Genomic DNA, 21,698 nt, shown 5'->3' with positions numbered 1-21,698 from the left:
TTCTATGATTCTATGAAAAAAATCTAAACAGGACTTTAAAATATCTCCCATCATAAATCTTTTATTAGATACTTCATGGACCAGATACAATGTATCTATAATGTCAGTGTTTTATTTGCCTATATTTGAGCAAGGCTGAAGTTTTCAGTACGCTGCACTCATTTTCAAATCAAATAAATAATTTTAAAATGCATCTAGAATAACCATAGCAGGGGTGGGAAAAAAACCTACAACAGAGCAAGGTAGACTTCATCCTGAGAACTTGCTTATTGATTCAAAAAACCAACCAAACCACAATTTGTTTTTTACAAGTAGACCTCAACTGGACACTTGGGTTTCATTGTGACCAATCGTGACGATTAAATAAATTAAAAAATTTAGAAAGAAAAAAATTAGCTAATAAATAAACATTATCCACTGTACTATTAAACACCTCACCTACTTCTTGTTTCTCTTTTTCCCTATGCTTTTCCCCAGTAAATTCTTTAAAGGTACAAAGTGCCACCATGAAAAGCGTATTTATACAATAAAGAGCTGGGGGTGCTCAGGTTGGTTCAGAGCAAGTAAGAAGTAGAACGCACTAGACTAAAAGAACAAGCTTAGGTTGTAGGAATGCAGCAGAAAGAGGTAAAAAAAAAAAAGGCTCAGGAACAAAAAACCCCAACCTGACTAGCTCCAACTTGACTGTAAAAATCAGGACAAGTCTGTAACATACATCTGTTAATGCATAAAACTCTACAAACAACTGTTGTACAGTTATTAAACATTTGTTCTCAATTAGAATTTAAAAGCCACCTTCCTTCAAAATAAACTCACCATTTTCTCTTTATCTTCCTGTTTGTTTCCATCAGACTGAAACTATAACAAAGACAATTGTGTTAATTGCAGCATAATTAACGCAACAGATACAGTTTCAGAACAAGGTTACCTCAGCAAAAGCAGAAACCTGAAGGGCCACATGTCCAGCCAACATTTAATTTTCCAGATCTATCAGCATCAAAAAGTCTTTGAACAGAAATGCAGAGGCACAGACGAAATGCACTGCTTACATACACAGAGGCTTTGTACACTTTTGTTCAAAAAGAGGCAATAACTCAAATATCAAGGAAGCTTTCTACTATATGAGATGCTGATTTCCCCCCCCCCACTGGAGAAATGAAAAAAAAAAAAATGCCCTGGGCATTCACCTTCTACCTAAAAAACCCCAGGATTTCCAACACAATTATTAACAGCCATACATTATTTTCCCCATCTTTCTCTCACAGTAATACTCTCTCAAGCTTTTAGTCTCCATTATAAACTACTTTTTCTCTCTTGTTCTGCCGCTCACCATGAAAAGCATATGAAGCTATCACACCAGTAAGTGCACAATTATTTTAAAGGTACACTTGAGCATGAAAGCTGCAGGGCAATGTTAGTAGTCTAACTTTTAAACTACTATATGGGTTAACTTACAGTCAAATCACCTCCAGTTATAAGTATTTCTACTGTGTTAAATGTAGTTTCATAACTAGAACATGCTGATGGCAACAGTGCATTAAAAATAACTTTCCCTAGGTTACCTTAACCACTCTGTCACTGATGAATTTCTTCATAGTTCCAACCTAGAGCAAATAGCTAAAATGTTGCTCATTCTTCTCAGAAACACATTTGACTATTAATATATTTAGAGTAAAACTGCATGAGATATTCCTATAACCAAGTAATCTCCATTTTACTGTACGTATCCACAAAGACATAAAGGCTTTCCCACAAACATTCAGTACTTGCACTTAATTACAAAGTAGTCACATCAGTCTGCTGACAGCAGTGAAATGAATTACTCCCTTGAAATTATAATTTCCAAATTAACTACATCGTCAGTGCAACACCGCATATCACTCAAATACCAATTTTCTCACAGGACAGCAAGAAATAATCATGCAATAAAGCAAGAATATTAACCACTGGGAAATCTTATCAGTCTAGATGAGAAGATGCTGCAAAATCATACCTCCTACCAAGACAGGGCAATAAGGAAGGTGGAAACTCTTGAAATTATTTTATTACAAAGACTACTTGGAACCCAAACTTATTGTAACTTCTGTCACCCTATCGTCACATCTGTGAACCTGACGAGATCAAACTCTCTTGCCAAAATCTGTTAAGTTAGACAAAAAGATCTTCAATCCCAAGAATTATCTGTGTTCTTAGCATCACCAAGGACAGCCTGGACATGGAAGCCTCCTCTCACATGTTAAGTTTTGAACATTCCAATACATGTTAGCTGTAGTTGAAATAAAAGCACCTAAAGCATTATAAAACTGGAAAAACTCTACCATTTAGATCAACAAAGCTCTGCAACTTAGAAGTTAAAAAAAAAAATAGATAAAAAAAGTGATTGAAGTTGGGAGGTGGAGGGGGTGTTTCTTTTTAATAGCAGCTCAGAGAAACTCCGGAATTCATAGTTTTTGAAATAATTTTTAAAAATTAATAGTTATTTCAAAACCCTCTACTGTTGACTAGAAAATAAAACAAGGACTGCTAGTCAAATAGCAAACTGCCAGAAAAGCAGCAAAGAAATCAGTCTGTGCTACTGAGGACATTCCAAGGGAGTTCATTTTATAAATTCAACTTGCAGCCTTTTAAAACAGGTCACACTACCAACCTTTCAATGCGTGCGTGGTAAAAAGACAGTCAAAGGACAACAACAAAGCTCAAGAGGCCGCTTTAGAAATAAAGTTGGCTACTTGAGGCTTTGTAGGGTGTCCTGTATCTCCACACTGAACTGATCCTTAGTGGCATCCAGAGATTTGTCACTGACAAGTTCAGGAATAGCAACATTTTAACTGGCATAACAAGAGCACACAGCAGTAATTAAAAATATGCAAGTAACCTAAGTAACCCAAGTAACCTGACAGGTGGAATAGAAAACATTATTTTATGTACTGGATATGTATTAGGTTATTGATTCCCATAGTCTACACCGTCATTCTAATACTGTAAAAGCTTCCATGCAATCGGTATCGTATGCCTGGCTTGGGGTTTGGTTTTTTAACATGCAATGTTTTAAAAGATGAAGACCATGAGAAATTAGTTATCACCAAATATTCCTATTTAAAACCCTAAAGCTCCTTAAGTTGTTCAGAAAAATATTATATTTACTGATCGTAAAAAATACCAATAATTAAGATTCTCCAAACTTGTACTTAATTACATACGCAATTAGTAAGACCTGCATTTTTTTTGACATCAGAAGAATTGGTATTTTTTCAAGTTCTGACAGGCTGTTCTGTCATACTAACCTCTTTCATAAATGCTTTTCCAAGGCGCACCACTTTTGCAAATAAAATGGGATCGTGGGAGAGATGAGGACCAAGGTAACAAAGCATGTTGAACACTTCCTTTCTCAAGTCCTCAAAGCTGTCTGCTTGTTTTGGTGCTCTTTTGTTTGGCAAAGAAGAAATGGGTGACCCTTTAGCTCCTTTAGGTACACCAACTCTGAAAAATAAGATGTGCAGCATTTCACATGAAACAGAAGTGAAAATTCAGGAAGGTACCAATACAGTTAGGCTTATTAGTGAATTCCTGCTTATAAATAAATAGTAGTTTTCCTCTACGTAGCAACAGAACCCTACTTTTCACTTTACCTGCGGTAGAGGGGTTCAATTGTCACATGTACAAGCTGGCAAAGGGCAACGGCAATAGGCTTGTGTGAAGTAGCATAAAAAGGAGGCATCTGATCCATGATACTTTGCGCATGCTGCCAATCCCCAATTTTTAATAAAGCTTCCAGTAAACCAAGCTTTTGATTATCAGGAGGCTGCAAGATAACAAACAATTAATGAAAAAGTGTATTCATAAAGTCTTCATATTTCTCCTTAGGCAGTAATAAGCTGTAATCCTCAGCTGGAGAAATACACCTGGTATTTCAACTGTGTAATAGAAAATAGGTAAAAGAATTCATTTAGACAATAAGCACACTTCCAAAGCAATAATAAACCAGTCCACATAGAATCTAACATCTGGATCAAAGAAAAAAGTTTAAAAAGTTCCAAACAAAAGTGTTTCAAGCTGTCTGACAGGCATCTGATCACATACTCTTCAACATGTCAATCTATTGCAGCGTATTTCTCCACATGACATTTGAAGAACACCACAAGCATTTAGTCTTTTGTTTTGTGTGTTATTCTGGAGTTCTTTTGCAAAATTTGATTATTTTAAAAGAAAAAACCATACCAACACGACAACCACACCTTCAAACACTCCCCTTGTCCCAGAGTTTAGTTTTCCACCAGAACACGGTGACATGCAGAGAATAACAGGCAGCCTCACCTGACTGGGGACAGGGTGGACCAAAACAATGTGGTATAATCAAAAAAAAGACATTGAAATAAGAAGTGGGAAGGAGGTCAGAAACTTAAACCTAGAGAAAGGAATCACTTTAAGTGGCAGATGTGGCTGCAGTTCAGAGGCAGAGAGCAGCGACTATATCAGCTGCCTGAGCGAAGAAAATTAAATGAGATTTTTCAGGCTAGGCAGGAAAAATGGATAGAGGAAGGAAGAGCAGAGATGTAGAGAATCAAGGCGGGGTAGAAGGAATAAGTAGACAAAATAGACAGGAATAATGAATCCAGGAGGATACAGAAAATTAAGAACAGAAGCTGGCAAGACCGATGGACCTCTTCCCCCTCTCCAGCACACCACTTACAATACACAAATACCAAGCTTTCATTTTACTTTTTTTCTTTTAAGTAAGATGTTAGAGCAGTACTGAGACACTTAAATGAAGATAACCAAGGCTGCTAAGAGATTAAACACACTTGTTTTGAAAGCAAGGTGTGGACACACTGAAACAAACTAGACACCCAGGGTAACATGAACAATACGTGATGTAGTAGCACCTCGCATGAGAAGTATACATTTACACATACAAAGACACAGATCTAACGGAAAGCACAGCAGACAGTTGCAATTAGAAGTGTTCAGTTAAAACCTTTTTCTACAATGAAGGATAATTATACCAGCATTTGTAAAGTCTGGCAATTCTTCACGTCCCACTTCTTGATTGAGAGAGGTAAGGGATAAATTCTTACTCATGTCCTTGTTTTTAAGAAATTCTACTATCACAGATCTTAGAAAACACAGTTGTTAAAGATTGTGAAGTATATGACCGCTGGGACATACTCAGCGGAGCTGATACAATAAAAAGGGAGGAAATTAGTCATTGAACCAAGAACATTAAATGTAGAGAAATCCAGAACAAACCCCAAGCCATGCATTTTAGCACATTCAGTATAACAGCAGTGCAATCAGAGGACGTACACAAGTCTTCCAACAAGTACATACCCGTCAGTGTTTCAAATAAATATAAAAATGTATTTGTAACATTTATTATGTTTAGTTTAAAATAATTTAGAATAATTTTCTTGGATAGGAAACCATAAACGCGCACCTTTTCAGTTTTTTCCTCCTCTTTTTCTTTTTCCTTCTCCTTTTCCTCAGTTTTTTCAGAGGATAAGACAACCATTGTAAGTTTTCTGACAATTTGTTTGGCTTCCACTATCTCTCGCTTGTGTTCCTCAATGATGGCATTATCCCCTGGAAGAAGCTGGAAAACAAACAAAAAAAAACAACCACAAACAGAATAAACATTATATGTGAAAATTACAGTGACCTACTGCTACTTTTTATCACTTGAGGAAGAAGTAGTTTGTCCTTCCTTGTTCCTAATCAGATAAACTTACTCCCTGAAGGTTCTTTTCCTTGCTACCATCATCCACACTGAACACATCCGCATGTGATTAAGCCACAACAGTTAAACACATGTAACATTAATTCCTTAAAAAAGATTAACATTGAGATACACAGAGTATGATAAAACCTCAACGTGGTCTTGTACTTAATGAGCAGTGAGGAAGATGACCTTTAAATTCTGTGTGTAGGGTTAACCTGTGAGACAGAAGAAAAACCTCTTTTTCTGACAAAGCAATTTAATTCAATTTAATTCCTAAAATTATGATCAAACTTTTAACTGCAAGTAATCAAAATTTACTGTAGAGTCACAACCTCTTTGACACAGTAACCTTTTACTTCCATTTTTTTTAACAATGGAAGAATTTTACTGTTTTACTTTTTTTCTGACAGCTGAAGGAGGAAAGACTAAGCATCACCTTCTTCGGAGATAAGAGTATTCCAGGATTTCATAGATATTTGGGGAAGAATTCCACTTGGAATGGTAAAAGGTTTAAAGAACTACACTTTCCTCATTTGAAAACACAAGTAACCTACTACAGTTCACCAGGAAATATCTAGTGTGGAGTTTCAAGGGGTAAATCTTCAGGATGCAATACGCATTATATATGGCTGCATGTATATATGCACACAAACAGAAAACAGTTCTTACTGGCTTGGAAGGGGAAGGGAGGGCTGGGGGGAACAGAAAACATTCTTGATAAGAATGATAATCCTGACAGCTGCTATTGTATAGGAGCTGCACAATATATATCATTTAAGACTCAACACCTACACCCTGTTATTTTCTTGAAACTCCCATAGCAAGTTAAATTAAGCCTGAAAAAAAGAAAAATGCCATCCCAAGCATGCAAAGAGAAGAGACTGGCAGAGAGATTCTGGAATTAAAACAGATTAAAAGTGAGACTGAGAATCGACATGATGAAGGTGAACAGTATACATGAATGCAGGGACCATTCTAGCTCTGAGACTGTCAGAAAACATGCCAATACCTGCACAGGTCTGAGCTGAGACTGCACAAGCCACTGTAATTCCAAGTCTGAGACATTTGGTTTGTAAGCTTACAAACATTCTTTAAACTAGCATCACTATCATGCATTCCTCCCTCCACAGAGATCATGTGAGACATGCACACCTACTCTTGCTCCACCCACAGTTTTAGCCAAAATGCTCCTACGAAGACAGTTACTGACAAGTCAGATTGTGACCAATGTTATGAATTGTGACTAATGCCATATGAATTAATGGCAAGACTACATTCCAGTTTCCATACCTGTAACTAAGCTAATTTCCTTGATTTCAGTGGAAGAGTCAAGTCTTAAAATAACTGTGGTTATTCTGAAATTAATAATTGGTATATAATGTAAAGTTATGTTGATAACTTCCACAATCTGCCAAATTGGTATGTTGGTTGGTTAAGACTGTCAGACTGGAGAGTGTCAGTATCTAAATCTGAACATGTAACTCCATTTTCCTCTTTCAACCTCACAAGTGGTCAGAATTCTTGTAGATGGAATGAGGCATCTATTCAGGAATATGTAAGAGTTAAAAAAAAAACCAAACTACTATTAACCTAAAAGAATGTTGGGAGCTGATTGTCCTACCACCTTTTTTTTTTTTCTTCTCCCCCCCAATTGATCTTGTAAAGCAAAACACTCAAAGGACCCAGTTCTTAAGGAAGGTTACTCAAGCATTTACCTCCCACCTCCTATTCAGGCATGAGATAAACAATCTGGAGGATACTACATAGATAATTCAAAAGAGAGTGTATCAGCATTCATATTCAAATAAACACACACTGAAATAAGTGGCATTAGAAAGTCCTGGAAATTAAAAAAAAAAAAAAATTAAACGTCGGAAGCTTTAGGAATAGTGTAAAATGTCTGAGTGTTTTTTTTTGGTGTTTTGGTTTTTTGTGGGTGTGTGGGTTTTTTGGGTTTTTTTTCCCCCCCTTAGTTTTAGCATTTGGTAGAGTAGAACTTACATGAACATAAAGATCTTCCAAATCTATGAGATTATGTTGCAGAAGGACAGCAGCAACTCTGTATAAGGAGGAAGGTGTCTCACCACTTGGATCCTAAAAAGGACAACAATGCATAAGGAAAAAAGTAAGAGAAGGTCATGAAAACTACTCAAAGCTCAGATGAAACATAGTAACTCAAAGTTCCCCTTGCTATCACCTTATTTAACTGCTATTACTCCAAAGCCACTAGAGTTAACTGCAATGCACAACCAGGATTTTCAGAAACAAAGAACAATCAACTATCTTCACACCTTATGGTGTTTGTATGCATTTCCTAACCAAGCACTTAAAAACACCTTGAATATTTTAAACATCAACCATGACTCCCTTGCCAACATGCTCTTCACTCCTGGGGGCATGTCTTTCATTTATTAGGTGCAATCTCTCTGTACAAGCCCAAAAGAAAAGTATCAGCACTGCCTTCAGCTGTCTGCTTTGGAGAATGCTAAGCATTCTGCTCTAAAACACATGATTTGAGTGGAAGTATATAATGAAATTATTGCTCATAATACTGGAATTTTACAACTTAGAAATTAAAAACTTGCAGCAAAAATCTTGAACACTGAGTACAACCAACTACCAAAGACAAAAATTAAGAATGGAAATACATTACCTGATAAAATTTGAATTTGAACCCAAGGATATGACATAGAGTTTGAGGTTCACACATATACATGTAAGACTCTATCAGTGGTACAAAGAAGTCATCATATTCAGGCCTGCACTCATAGACTTCCAGGATAATGTCCAAAACTCTGTTAGGATCAAGGTTAAAACATCCTAGTGGAGAAGAACAGAGTACAAAAGCTTAACATTACTACTTTTCATCTTCATTCTGACACTAAACCACAGGTGCATCAGTTTTTAAAGTGAATTCAGTTAGAATTGAGCCTCGATTTATTTACATCAAGATAAACTGGATCACCTGTAAATACTAAAGCAACCATTCTGACTTACATCGAATATTGCACTAGGCAAAGATACCAAACAGAATTTTCAATTCGGATTACAGAAAGAATAGAAATTACCACCTGAAAGCGAATGTTTAATAAGTAAAAACCCAACCTCGTTGATACTACTGTGCCAGCAAAAGGCATGGGCTGCTTCCTCTCGCCTTGAGCTGGAACACATTCATGCAGTCACACAAATCAGCCAGCTAGAAATTATTTTACACCCCAAAAATTGTTCTGTTTGAGCTAGACTCTGACCCACCTGGTTGTACTGTCCAGCCAATTCCATGTTATCATTAGGGAGAACAGTTTGTTTACTTTAAGGGAAGCAAGAGCAAGGGTATAGCTCAGCTTATGGTCATGATGTAATCATACCTATATTTTACTATATTAATTTCTCCATCAAAACTCCAGGAGACTGCTTGACACCAATATATTACTTGCATCAAAAGAATCCCCATCTAGACTATTTTCTTCATCGTGCCATGAGAAGTTTTATCCAGGCACATTCACTATGCAGATAGGTAATTGCATCAGTCCCTCCTTCCCAAGAGCCACTTCCATTACACCAGGACATACTGCAAGTCAGTACTTCAGGAGAACTGACAATTTATACTAATTCCTAAAATTCCAGAAGACAAAACCAGTTTTTTATAAAATTCCTCAAACTGAGTGTGCATTTCTTACTGTAATAACTAACAAAAAAATCTGAGCAAGAAAACATCCTCTTCTCTAGCTCTCTTCCAAAACAAGTAGTATTACAGGGGTTTGACAGTCTCAGGCAAAATCCTGCGACAGATTAAAGATGAGCGTTTTGACTGTTACTGCACGGGCACCATACGTAACAGGCACCGGTGCAAACATCAATATGTTGTATAAAACTCTTCATTCAAAAAGGAAGTGTAAAACACGGGGAATTACAGGTATTTCCTGGCTTTAATGTATTTTGCACTTTGATTGTGACACTCTCGCCAAGACCCAATTTAGAAATATGAACAAAGCAAACGGAACTAGGTAAAGGAAGAACATTTACTACTTCTCATTTCTCTTAAGATATCACTTCTCCAACTTTAAGACTAAAAGAACATTCATACATTGAATCGATTACCTTAAAATAGCAAAAATCATTACTTTGTTACGCTCCAGTCTGCCTGCCAAGAGATGACAAGTGCGTCCTCAAAAAATACTGCTGAAATAAGTCACAGCACACGTATTTGAAGCTGTGCCATAAATTCAGTATCTAACTTAAGGTTAACAGCACAACATTTATGAAATTGATTTTGCCACACTAACAGGCACTTCCAAATGTCATAATTCTACCCAAAGTGATGTACATGTTATTATTGTGCTACATGCCTTCATGACATATTTCATCCAGATGATCTCAAGCAGTAAGCACCCTCTGTAATCATAAGACCATGCAGAAAAAACAGTGCCCATATTCCTTTAGCAAATTCCTTACCTATTAAAGATTTGATATTTTCAAGGATTAAATCACTAGTGATATTTCCAGACAAGTCTTGCCCAAGTTCCGCAATGAGCTTTGCGTAACCTTCATTCTCCTCTCTTAACAAATTAAACTTCTGTTGCTTATAACTGCAAATAAACAGAAATTAAACACTCCTGTGTAACACACATCCACAGTGAAGCTTAATTATGCTCGTATCAATATGAGATTTATTATACAAAATATCAATTTTGAACACATTTTTAAGAACTTGTAATTTACTTGAGCTACTGCAAAAAGCAGATATTCATTGTATTGCATTCTATATAAGGTAGCAGGTCAACTCCAAAAAACCAAAATCCAGCTCCTATTTCAAATGCCAACCATTCAAAGCAAGATTATGCTTATACTGAACAGTGAATCTTCTCCTTGCACACCATGCTGGAGAATTGCTCTGTAACAATCCGTGCTTAAGGACCTACTGTAGTTTCAAATGGTGTTCTTTTGAGAATAAGATGGAAAACATTGGATACAGACACAAAAACATATCCTGTGCTGCCCAAACTAGCGTAACTGCATTTACTTAAACAAAAAATGCCTATACGTGAATGGATGCAACAGAAAAATTAGTTTGTATGCTTTGTAAGTTCACATTTGTCACAAATAAAATTAACTATTTAATCTGCACATGTGGAATCACCATAGCAATAGGTATCATTAAAAAAGATTTTACATTGCTCAAGAGTTTGAAAATTAGGTCAGCTAACAAGGGTCTTTTGTCAATGACAAGTTAAAGTGCAACAAAACACATTTCCTAAAGGAAAATTAGTGTTTTATTAAAAGCAACATTGCAGATTGTTAGAATACACTGTTACCAGGCTGCCATTGCCCCTCCCCAAACAACCCTTGCCCCAAAACTTACAATAGTTTTGTCTTTATTTTAACAGATTTCTGATTGAACTGTTGAGACTGCTTGATAAGTCCTAATGACTCCAGTGTCTCTGGATCTAAACGCTCCTTTAGGACAGTGTCAGATACAAGATACTGAAAAACACCAAAAAAACGCACATCAATTTTGTCAGTTACAGAGCTAGAAAAACATCTGATGATTACTTTAGGCTACATATATGATCTAACTACAAAAAAAAAAGAGTTAAAATATCATGATATACCATGATACTAAATGCATTCTGCTGCAAGCACAGTAGTGGAGAAAACTGAGAAACTATTCAACTGAAACTGGAATTTTAAAGTGGTAGATTTTAGATACAAGCTTTAAAACTCTGGGGTTTTTTGTCAGATTTTGGCATGTGCTTTTGTTAAAAAGACTTACCAAACAGGCTAATACCAGTTGGGTAAAATGATCCCTCTTATTTTTTTCTTCTAAACAACTTGTTTCAATATCTAGTATAAAATAAAATGGAAAAAAGGAAAAGTCATTACTTGTGGAATTCACAGAAGTTTCATCTTTTTATAACTATTCTGTTAAATGCTAGTGATAACAGAACACAAAGCAGCTTGTTTTTAACATGCTAGCTTCTTGCCTCTTCCCAGCTATGCATCCACCCTGAGGTCACATAATATTCCGATGACAATCCTCACACATCCACAAACCTCATGAAAAGTTAAAACAGAAACCAGAGGAATGCCAGAATAGTTTTTCTTGCCCTTCTCTCTGTTGCAATAAGGTTTACAGCAAGGGTTGAGAATCAATAAGCATGAAAGGAATAAAATACAAATTGCTGGACAGAACTGTGAGATCCGAGCCTTGTTTTTCCCTGTGTCTCCAGAGTAACCGCCATTTACTGCCTGGTCTGCAGCCTTCTACTAGCTATGATTCAGTATTTTCATTCTTTTCCTTTGCATTGTCGAACACTGAATGCAATTCATAAATTCACTCCTGTGGGAAGACAGCCCACAAAACAATAGGCACGGAAGCACACCTGCCTGAAGTAGTTTAGAAAAGCACATCATTACAGGAAGTGAGGAGCTGCAAAAGGAGCAGAACACTCAATGAAAGAATGCAAGGCAGACATTACAAAAAACTACAAAAACACCTGACACACACCCCCAGAAAACAACAGAAGTCTAAGAAAGAAGCCCGCAAGCAGACTGAAAACCAATCTTGTAAGCAGGGTGGCAGTGAAGGCAACAGACTTGCCAGATCAGCCTGGGCCCTAACAGCCAAGCCTCCCAGCCAAAGAATCATCTGCAGAAAAAAGTCTGTCCAGGAAATGTGGGTGAGTGGATAAAGTAAAACAAATCCAAATTCCCACCTACTGAAACTCATTAACTGTAAGATGACGACACTAGGGAAAAAAATTCTGATAGCAGCAAATACTGGTTAGAGGGAAAAAGTGTTAGAGGAGATGCATTAAACACAAGCAGGAAGTTGTCAAATGTCCTTTGTGTCAGAGTTGGAAACCTAGCTCCTTAGCCATACGCTTTCCCTGCTACTAGTGGAGGCATGGCATTTGGCTACATAGTGACTTGAAGAGAAGAAGAAAAAAAAAAAATCAACTACTTGAATAACAAACTAGTGTAAGAACCAACTAATCTAAGTTTTCCAGCCCAGCTTAAAAACAAGAGGGCATCAGTGTGATACTGCATTGTAAAAACTGATTATTACAAAAGGATGACAAGTACACAATGAAACACTACAAACAAAACAAAGTCAAAATTCATCATCTAGATGTTATAGAACTGAGGCTGCATATGAAAACTTAATTAGGTGCCCCTGCACAGGCAGCGACAGCACGTAAGACTCCAAACCCCTTCAGCACACAGAGTAAACCAGGATCTGCGATGAACTGACTGTCAAATGAATTTGCTGAAATTTGTGGAAAAAAAAGAGAAGCTTAGAACAAGACAGAAACTGCAAGCAGTTAAAGCTATGATCTGGAAAAAAGTCTACAGAATTTAAGTGCTAAAAACATGAGAGAAAGTTTTAGATCAACATTGTAACATAAAAATCTAGAATTTATTATCAGATTAAGAAGTACACATCTTTAAAACCTCCTCAGTTGGCAGACAGTAACTTGGCAAATAATACCATTTGCCTTTAGATTTCTGGATGATTAGTCCAAGCTCCTTTTCAACAACAATGAGTGTACAGATAAAAATAGAATGTGTTCTGAGAAGAGAGGATCTACCAACCAGTAGGTCAACTTTTATTTTAAATACTCATAAGAATGGTAACACTGCCTGGTGTAAGTCACTGATACCATTAACCAACATCCAACATTCTTACAAGCCAGCTCCTTAAACTATTTCTGGCAGATCAATTTCCACTGCCTTTAATAGGTAAACTTCTGGAAACTATAACAAAAGAAAGCAGAATGAAAAGACATTAACAATTGAGATACAGATAAACTGAGGAAAAATCAACCCATTTTGTAAACAGAGGTCATGGTGTACAGATTTAATGAACTTTCCTGAAGAAGTCAACAAGCAGACACATAAAGCACGTATTTCTCCAAGCCTGTCACAACACTGAAAGGCAGGGAATCCAACTCACCTAATATGCAGAAGACATCAGCTAGGATGGAAGGCATGTCTTCCCGAAATTCCTACAAAGGAAAAAGATCACACTTGGTGAATACAGAAATTCCAATGTGTACACTTAGAAAATTCTTAATCCATTACCTAAAACAGGAGTTAATCATAAATTCAGATTAATTAATAATGAAAAGGCTCAATTATTGAATAATATCTAACATGAGTACTGTACTAATTATTAATTTGTAATGAAATAACATGTTGATATAATTTAAAAGCCTATCTAGTGCCCAGGGGCAAAACCCTCTGGTTACTACCTCCATTTCTCTAGCACAATAGAATGCCCTGTCTAAAGAGCAGCACCACCCTTTACAGTAAACCATACTTTCTCAAGCAGCAAAAAATACAATTTTCTCGAGTGACTAAAGATCAAACATTACCACATGCTACCCCAACAGCAAAGTGCACTTCAGCCTTGATTCCTCTCAAACCCAGCGCAGAAAATTGAAAATCAAAAATGTTGTCCTAGTATATATTACTGCAATGTATGTTTTTTCTTAATGTTCTGTACATGTCAAAACAGCAATCTAAGAACTTACAAAGAAATAATGTTTAGAATATTTTTAAATACTTTCTTCCCCAGGTTTGGTGGTGGGGTTTTGGGTTTTTTTTTTTTTTTTTGGAACACCAACATTTGGCAACCTTAGCTTAGAGGAAAACACTCTTCTCCATACTTTATTTATTCAAAGCATTTTGAGAAAAAAATCTTTTCCTAAGAAAATGCACATCTAATGCATTATTTTCAAGGCAGCCATGGGACGTAGACATCTCAACAGTAAAATGGCAGACACGCACATTGTACACTGTAAGAAAGATGTAAAATGTAAAAACCAGTAGGTGGCATTATAGACATACTACATAAGCAAGTGAAATCTATCTTTAATCATTTATTGAAAACTTCAGTCTTCATATGCACTTAAAAAATGATTGAAGTTTTAATATATGAATGTATCTATTCCTCATCACAAAAAGTAGAGGAAAAAATGAAACTCTGACACACTACTTGTATTTTAAGTGCACACAAAGCAATAACAAGGACAGCTTCTTAGCCATAGAAAAAACAGTCTGTTGAATATTATCCTGCTTGATTTTCACTGGGTCTTTTATAACAAACTACAGAAATTTAGTAGGTATGCAATTATTACAAATATATACTTACTATGACATCACCAAGCACATTAGAAGCTTGATCATGCTTTAAGTTTCCTCTGACAACATGGTATGCAAGCTCGTACAAAGCCTGCTGGATATCTGCTGGAAGAAAACAGATTATTAAGGATCATAATAGGTAATCCTTGGCCTAATTTTTAAAGCAATATTTACAATAATGCTGTAGACTTCAGACACCCTGCAAGTGAAGAGGTTACACTACTCTTACCAGTAAGGGGGATTACTTTATTACTGATAGCTTAAGTTTTAACACCAATATCTGAGACTTCACACAAGCTGATAGTAAGAAATGATCCATGTTCCCTAGTTTATGGAGTAACAGTGAATTGGGACTAAAAACTACAATCCGGCATGTTACTGAGTCTTGGCAGTTGGTTTAACAAAGACACCTTTAACTTACAAGTCACATAAATAGCATATTATACATAGATATACACAAATAAATATTTTTAAAATTCCAGCATTTCAGTACTACTTCTTCAGTACTTCCAATTTGATAAATGACTTTCTGGAATTGAAAGGCAGAAATGCAAGTGCCAGCACACATTTCAGAACTACATCCAAGTCACATGGACTCAAACAAATTCTCAGCAGTCAGCATCTCTGTACCTCACTCCAGACTATGTGTATTTTCAGGGTTTTTCCATCACCAGAAGGGCTTTAACTATTTCTACTGGCTATTAATGTCTCCAATATAGCCACTGCATGCATGTATCGATCCCTCTGGATCTTTTAGATTGTGACAGGAAGGACGAAGAACAAGAAAACAGCATATAGAAATTGTCAACCTCTGTCTAGAACAGAGAACACCTGGTGGCCTTTCATCAAAAATTTGGGGAATAGTGATTTTGCTTTGTGGAACAGTAATTTCTTCTTACTTAACAATACTACTTATAACTTACATTGAAATGCTTTGGTTTATGTTTCCTGCTATTACAATTGCCCATTATGACTATTTTAACAAGAACCCACAAACCAATTTAAATAGCATAGTACAGGTCTCAGTAATATGGAAGTTTTTCTTCCAACAGATTCTGCAAAGCAAACAAAAATTTAACTTTTCTTTAAGCAGCAAATATTTCTTAAAGTGAGAATTTAAAACTTAAAGACAGAGTCTTTGACTAACAATGGACAAAAAGTCTAACTCAGGTGCTGTTGTGAAAATTACTTTCTGCAATATGCAATCACACTTGCATACGTTAGTGTTCATATATGTAACCTTTAGCATAAAAGCTTGTTATACATTAAGTTAGTAAAACGGAATTCCATTTTCTACCTCACAGACCAAATCAGGACAATCCTCCCACCACTTACTAATATCTAAGAAATCTCTCACCTGGACATCTGAAGACAAACCTAATTGTGAATGTTTGTATTGCCTTACTATTTGTGGTATTCACCTTTAGCACCCATTAATGGTTACCATATGTTCCAGGCAGATACATGCTGAGGTACCATGATCAAACGTTTCCAAGCTTTTTTTATTTTCCCCCAAATAAAAACAATTAAGAAACACAACTTACCTCTGAAACCCATACTATCATGGCTTTTGCTGTCACTGAGAGCGCGACACAGTTGCACACTGAAATAAAACACAAAAGTAGTTAGATACTAGCATACACACTAATGTTTGGGGCTTTTTTGCCGTTGTTCCAGCTACAGCAACATTAAATTTGGGCAGTTTCAATGGCTGACTACATTTTAATTTTATAAACACTAATTCACAGAAGTTACACAGCAAAGAAATACAGAACTTCCCAGAGTTCTCATACATACCTATCATATACTTCAAAAAAAAAAAAACATTCCTCCTAACATTACACATGCTTATACACAGAAAAATGAGAACACTGGACAATTTCACTATGTGAAAGGAAGCATGGAAGTGCTAACATTAACTTACTGTTGCTAACCAATGAGGAAATGCTTCTCCTAGAACTACTATGCCCATTCTCAACCTCTGGCCTGTAAAACATTTTTAACATTAAACTATGCACATGATTTCCTGATGTTTTATCAACGGTAAGACAGAATTTTACCTATTCTAGTCACTAAGAGAATGCACTAGAGGATGCAAAGACCTGTCATGTTACATTGACTTTACTCACTCCTGAGGCTCCCTCAATCACAGTAGCCATTTGTGAAAAGTGCAGTAAATACTGCACAGACTGTTCCATGAAATAAAATAATAGTCCTGCATCTTATAAAATATATGCTTGAAGAGAAGCCTTCTCCACTGCACTGATGGCTTAGAAATGGACGTGCTTCCGAACTACACGGATTTTCCCTCTACCACTGCTATCATTCAAGCACGAGGCTTCATTGCCATTTCACGTTTAAAAGCAACAGTATTTTAAAAAAAAAAGGTAGTGATCTACCTGTAACAGACACAAGAGAATATCTTAAGGGCTTGCTTCACACTTGCAAATTTTCAACCAAAAGTTTCATATATTTTTCATCAAAAAATGAAAGAAGCTGAAGACTGTGGCAGAGCTACATCACATTCCTATGTAAGACAGCAAGATTAAAATTTCCTGTGGGAGCGATTTTTAAGCGTGTTCCCAAATAAGGTGGGTATGTACAATTATGAGAGGCTTGTCATGAAAAAATAAACAGTAAAAAAGGGCTCCGTAGCAGTCCGTTATGCATCCTATACAGATTATTGCCTCCCTGGCAAGACTAAACAGCTGTTCCCGCAATCAAAGGCTTATAATCACCAAATACAAGGTATACGCACCCTTTAAAGGCAACTGGAAATCGGGCAGTTTCACGTAAAATGTAATCAGAAACACGCAAGCTCAGCAAAAGGCAATGGTGTGGCTAAGGTGTTCTAAATGCTATTCAAGAGAATGCAGTGTATTTGGAAATAACCAGGAGACAGTAAAATAGGGGAATAGGTATTTATTTTTCATAAATGCACTTTTTCAAAAGTGCACTTTTTTAAAAGAAGCAATAGGTTTTCCCCCAGCTGTCCCCAAAGAGTGTATCAATTTGATCCAAGTCAAATTTTCTTGAATTTCAATTACTACTCCTCCGTAAAGAAGGTGCCCTATAAGCACTAATTTCTAAGCCCTGTGTACAAATAACAGTGAACCATCTGATTCCAAAAAATTATCTACCAAGATGCATACTTTCACCCCTATGTCACAAGGTGCTATCATCAACCAGGTTACATGAGCAACAACCCTGTCTGCTCTGAAGAGTTCACTTTAGTAACATCTTAATGCACAACAGGAGTTTTAACCTCTTCCAATTCCCTTCCTAGAATACCAACACAGTACTGTCAACTTCGCATTACTTTAAGCCACGAATGTTTGATCAATGTCAACAAGAATTAAGATCAGTCTGTAAAACAACTTGTTTTATAATTAAACTGAGGAAAAAAAAAATTATTTTTGTGAAAGTCTACATAGGAAGATTTTGGTAATAGAAAAGATAACGATATTCCTCTTTGGATGTAAATTAGCAATTGTGCTTATATTAATTCATACAGGTACTCCATCTCCAAAAGAGGATGACCTTTTCTGAAGGTGCTGTCAGACTGAGCTGATTTAATGGCTTGTTGCCACAGAATGGACACATTCACTGGTACTTCTTCCCTTCTTGGCTGCACAGTTCTAGCCCTCATGTCAATTAATTCAGTTAAACTGACAACCTGGCAGAAAACTGGTAAAAAGAAGAAAAAAAGTCTTCTGCCAACACTGCAAATTGAAGGAGCTTACCAGGATGTCAGATAAGCACCCGAGTAAAGAGAGCCCCGGTGAGTGAAATTCAAGGCAGGAGCCCTCCCTCCCAGTGTCAAAAAACTGCAAGATGAGTTCATCTACTCTCAACTGACTGCATCATAAATTGAAATCAAAATACTTGTGTATTCACAAGAGTGAAGTTGTCAATATTAGTACAAATAATCAACTCAAAAAAAGCCACAATACTTCCCTTTTAAGCAATGCCCAGGACCACGGAAATTTATCAGGTCCGCTTTCCAGTTCAACAGATACAAAAATGACTTTTAACGGTCTGTTTGAAACTTTTATTACTCCAATCTTGTAGTTCACTGCTGCAAGCTTAGGCTGGAGAATTTCCCCATTCTACTAAGGCCTACCTGCCATCATCCAAAGATAGAATTGTGCAGTACACATAAAATACAATTAAAAAACAGGCTAACCTAGAAAGTAAAAATAATTTAAAAAATAATCGCAGAATCACTTCTGAAAAACCAAAGTTTGAAAAATTTGTTTTGGACTAAGAGAGAATAGATTTGCTTAAACAACAAATTCCGAAGCAGTGTTGAGCACCTATCACACACGTTTGCATGGCAGAGCCTGAAACTGAACACAAGCCTCCCAGTTCATACGCACCGTCCTATACCCTCGGTTACACACCCACACAGAGTATATGGCAGCAATTATCACAAAGTGCATGTGCCTGCAAACATTTAAGTATATGCATAATTTAACTGATGCAGGCAGTTCTCTAGCTGACATAAATCAGTTGCATTTTGCAGTCAGGATGGGTTACACACCCACACAGAGTATATGGCAGCAATTATCACAAAGTGCATGTGCCTGCAAACATTTAAGTATATGCATAATTTAACTGATGCGGGCAGTTCTCTAGCTGACATAAAGTACAATCAGTTGCATTTTGCGGTCAGGATGGCAAAACTACAACTAAGCTTTGTTTTCCTGACTCTCAGCCCTTAACTCAACACTGTGATATTCCTCATGCAAGTAAAGGAATAAACATGTTGGGAGGGCTTTAAAGATCGAGTCTCAAAATTTCACATTCACAGAATGTAAAGTTCCTTCAATCTGTCTTGAGGCTTAACACACGGCACAAACTCCCAGCCAAGTACATTATTAAAGCCCTACTTCCCCACTAAAGGGTCCTCAGTCTGTTTAACCTACCCCAGAACAAGGTAAGGTATCAGTCTACTAGTAAGTTCTGGCCATCGTATAAGCAATATACACGTCCATAGGGGCTACAGTCATGCAACAGCATCTTATCGCAGAAGACACTATACAAAACAGAGTTTCACTACAAAGGCCATTGTTAAGTACACAAACAGGTCCGCAAGGAGTCCAGACTGATCAGCGTAAGAGGCAGTCACGCACAGATTCCTACTCCATTTCTACACCATATCTGGCAGTAGCAGAACAAACGCTCGTAATTTACTAAGTTACATTTAGACAGCGGAGGGTCTGAACCAAATACAAAATACCACATAAAATGACCACATCCGGAACAAGTTATAGTTTTGGCAGCTAAGAAGACCCGAAATGACCACATGATGTATATTTATGTATTTGTATTAGATGCTGTTGGATATCAGTAGCTGGATTAAATTCAGAGCATGTACAGTTCTGAGGAAGGCCTCTGAACAGTTTCTAGGAAGTGAATGGTCACTGCTACCTAAGCTCTGCGATGCTGCCCTACCAACATTATGACACTAAGACACATACAAAATCCTTACCTTCTGGTTTTTTGATATTACTGTTATATCACGACAAACTGATCACATCAGCAAACATAAAGTTCATTATTTTTCACAGCAAAACATCAGTCTGTTTAAAACTGATTTCCCTACTGGATTTCTTTAAAACATCCCTATATTTAGTTTTCTTTATAAAACTATCAGACTTTTCCTCCTGCCCACCTACCCCCACCAGTAACAACATCTCCCACAAACTGCATTATTACAGTTTTTTATTACTACAAACTACAGTATTACAAATCCTGTATGTATTCAGGCATAGGCAGACCACCACCATCCCACACAGGATCATGGGGAAAAAAAAACCAACCACCATACAGCAATCATCTTAAGCATCCATAGAGCAAAAACAAACAAACAACTTCTACAAACGTTTGCAGATCCTGTATTTGCTAGAACTGGCAGTTTTGTCCTTTTGCAGTATCCTTCCTCTCTTCATTCTAACTTGTTTATCAATATAATGCATCGTCTTAACTTTGAACCACAAACCCTGACACTGGAATTGTGACCTACACTTAGACCCAGATCTAATGTATATTTCTGGGTATATTTGTATTAGATAAATAAGTTATCCTTACATTTATTCCCCTTTTACTTTAAATAATGTTTTAAAATATTTCATGTGCTTCATTTTGGAAAGAGAGCATCATAATTTTATTTTCCTCCAGTGAAGCAGAAGATAGGAAGAAACACATACTGAAGATTCTTCAAAAAAAGTCAGTTTATGAAAAAGTTCTCTAGATATTGGCTTTAACTTCTACAAAGTAAGTTCATGCTTATTCTACATGCTTATAAAGCTGTCACTGCAAAAACTGACAACTGCTATCCAGGCACAACCAAATTTCTCTTAAAATTGTATGGCCTCTGTTACTCATACAGAAGTTTCTAAACACCAAAGTTCAATAAAAAAGTCTCGGTGCTTAATGTACAAATTCAGCTATCAGGACATTAAAAAAGCAGTGCAAACCCCAGCATTGTTTGGGGGCTTCTGAACACCTTTACTACTGTTGGAAATGCAAGTACAGAAGAGATTTTCCATTAATCCTGTACCATTCACATCAAAACATGTTAAACTTACACACTAAGGTAATAACAGTTCTAGCACAATTCAAAGTCAAAGGTAACAGGGGAGGGCCTTCACTACAAAATGGAGGGTCTGGGGAGAACGGTGTGTTGTGCAGGGGGTCTGTGTCCTCTATTCTCTACCCCACTAACTTTTTCTTCATGCACAGTGAAGATCATTATCATAGCTGCACAACCTTGCAAAACAGATGAAAAAAAAAAAATTCACAAAAAGTGATTATCAAGAAGGATTTCTCAAAG

The 21,698-nt window shown here is 36.6% G+C and overlaps 1 protein-coding gene across 1 annotated transcript; it reads right to left on the bottom strand.

Annotated features, from left to right (window-relative positions):
* Positions 1–801: 801 nt before the first annotated feature.
* Positions 802–18,990, bottom strand: LOC104516485 (THO complex subunit 2-like). The gene is made up of 14 exons (XM_010160823.1): positions 18,984–18,990; positions 18,373–18,547; positions 16,405–16,463; positions 14,871–14,962; positions 13,671–13,722; positions 11,487–11,557; positions 11,076–11,197; positions 10,169–10,302; positions 8,370–8,536; positions 7,718–7,810; positions 5,435–5,590; positions 3,630–3,802; positions 3,285–3,480; positions 802–858 (listed from the first exon to the last, which is right to left on the bottom strand). Exons 1-14 carry the CDS (start codon positions 18,988–18,990, stop codon positions 802–804), a joined length of 1,554 nt encoding a protein of 517 aa, XP_010159125.1.
* Positions 18,991–21,698: the final 2,708 nt, after the last annotated feature.

Source organism: Eurypyga helias, unplaced genomic scaffold (assembly GCF_000690775.1).
Source record: "Eurypyga helias isolate BGI_N326 unplaced genomic scaffold, ASM69077v1 scaffold29781, whole genome shotgun sequence".
NCBI lineage: Eukaryota > Metazoa > Chordata > Aves > Eurypygiformes > Eurypygidae > Eurypyga > Eurypyga helias.
This window is presented reverse-complemented; position numbering and strand designations above follow the sequence as displayed.

Excerpts from the sequence above, each read along its gene's own strand:
- LOC104516485 (XM_010160823.1), bottom strand. Across the intron at positions 14,963-16,404 it reads TGATAGTATGGGTTTCAGAG|ATATCCAGCAGGCTTTGTAC; the intron begins GTAAGTTGTGTT and ends TTCTTCCAGCAG. Across the intron at positions 3,803-5,434 it reads AGGAGGAAAAAACTGAAAAG|CCTCCTGATAATCAAAAGCT; the intron begins GTGCGCGTTTAT and ends GTTATCTTGCAG.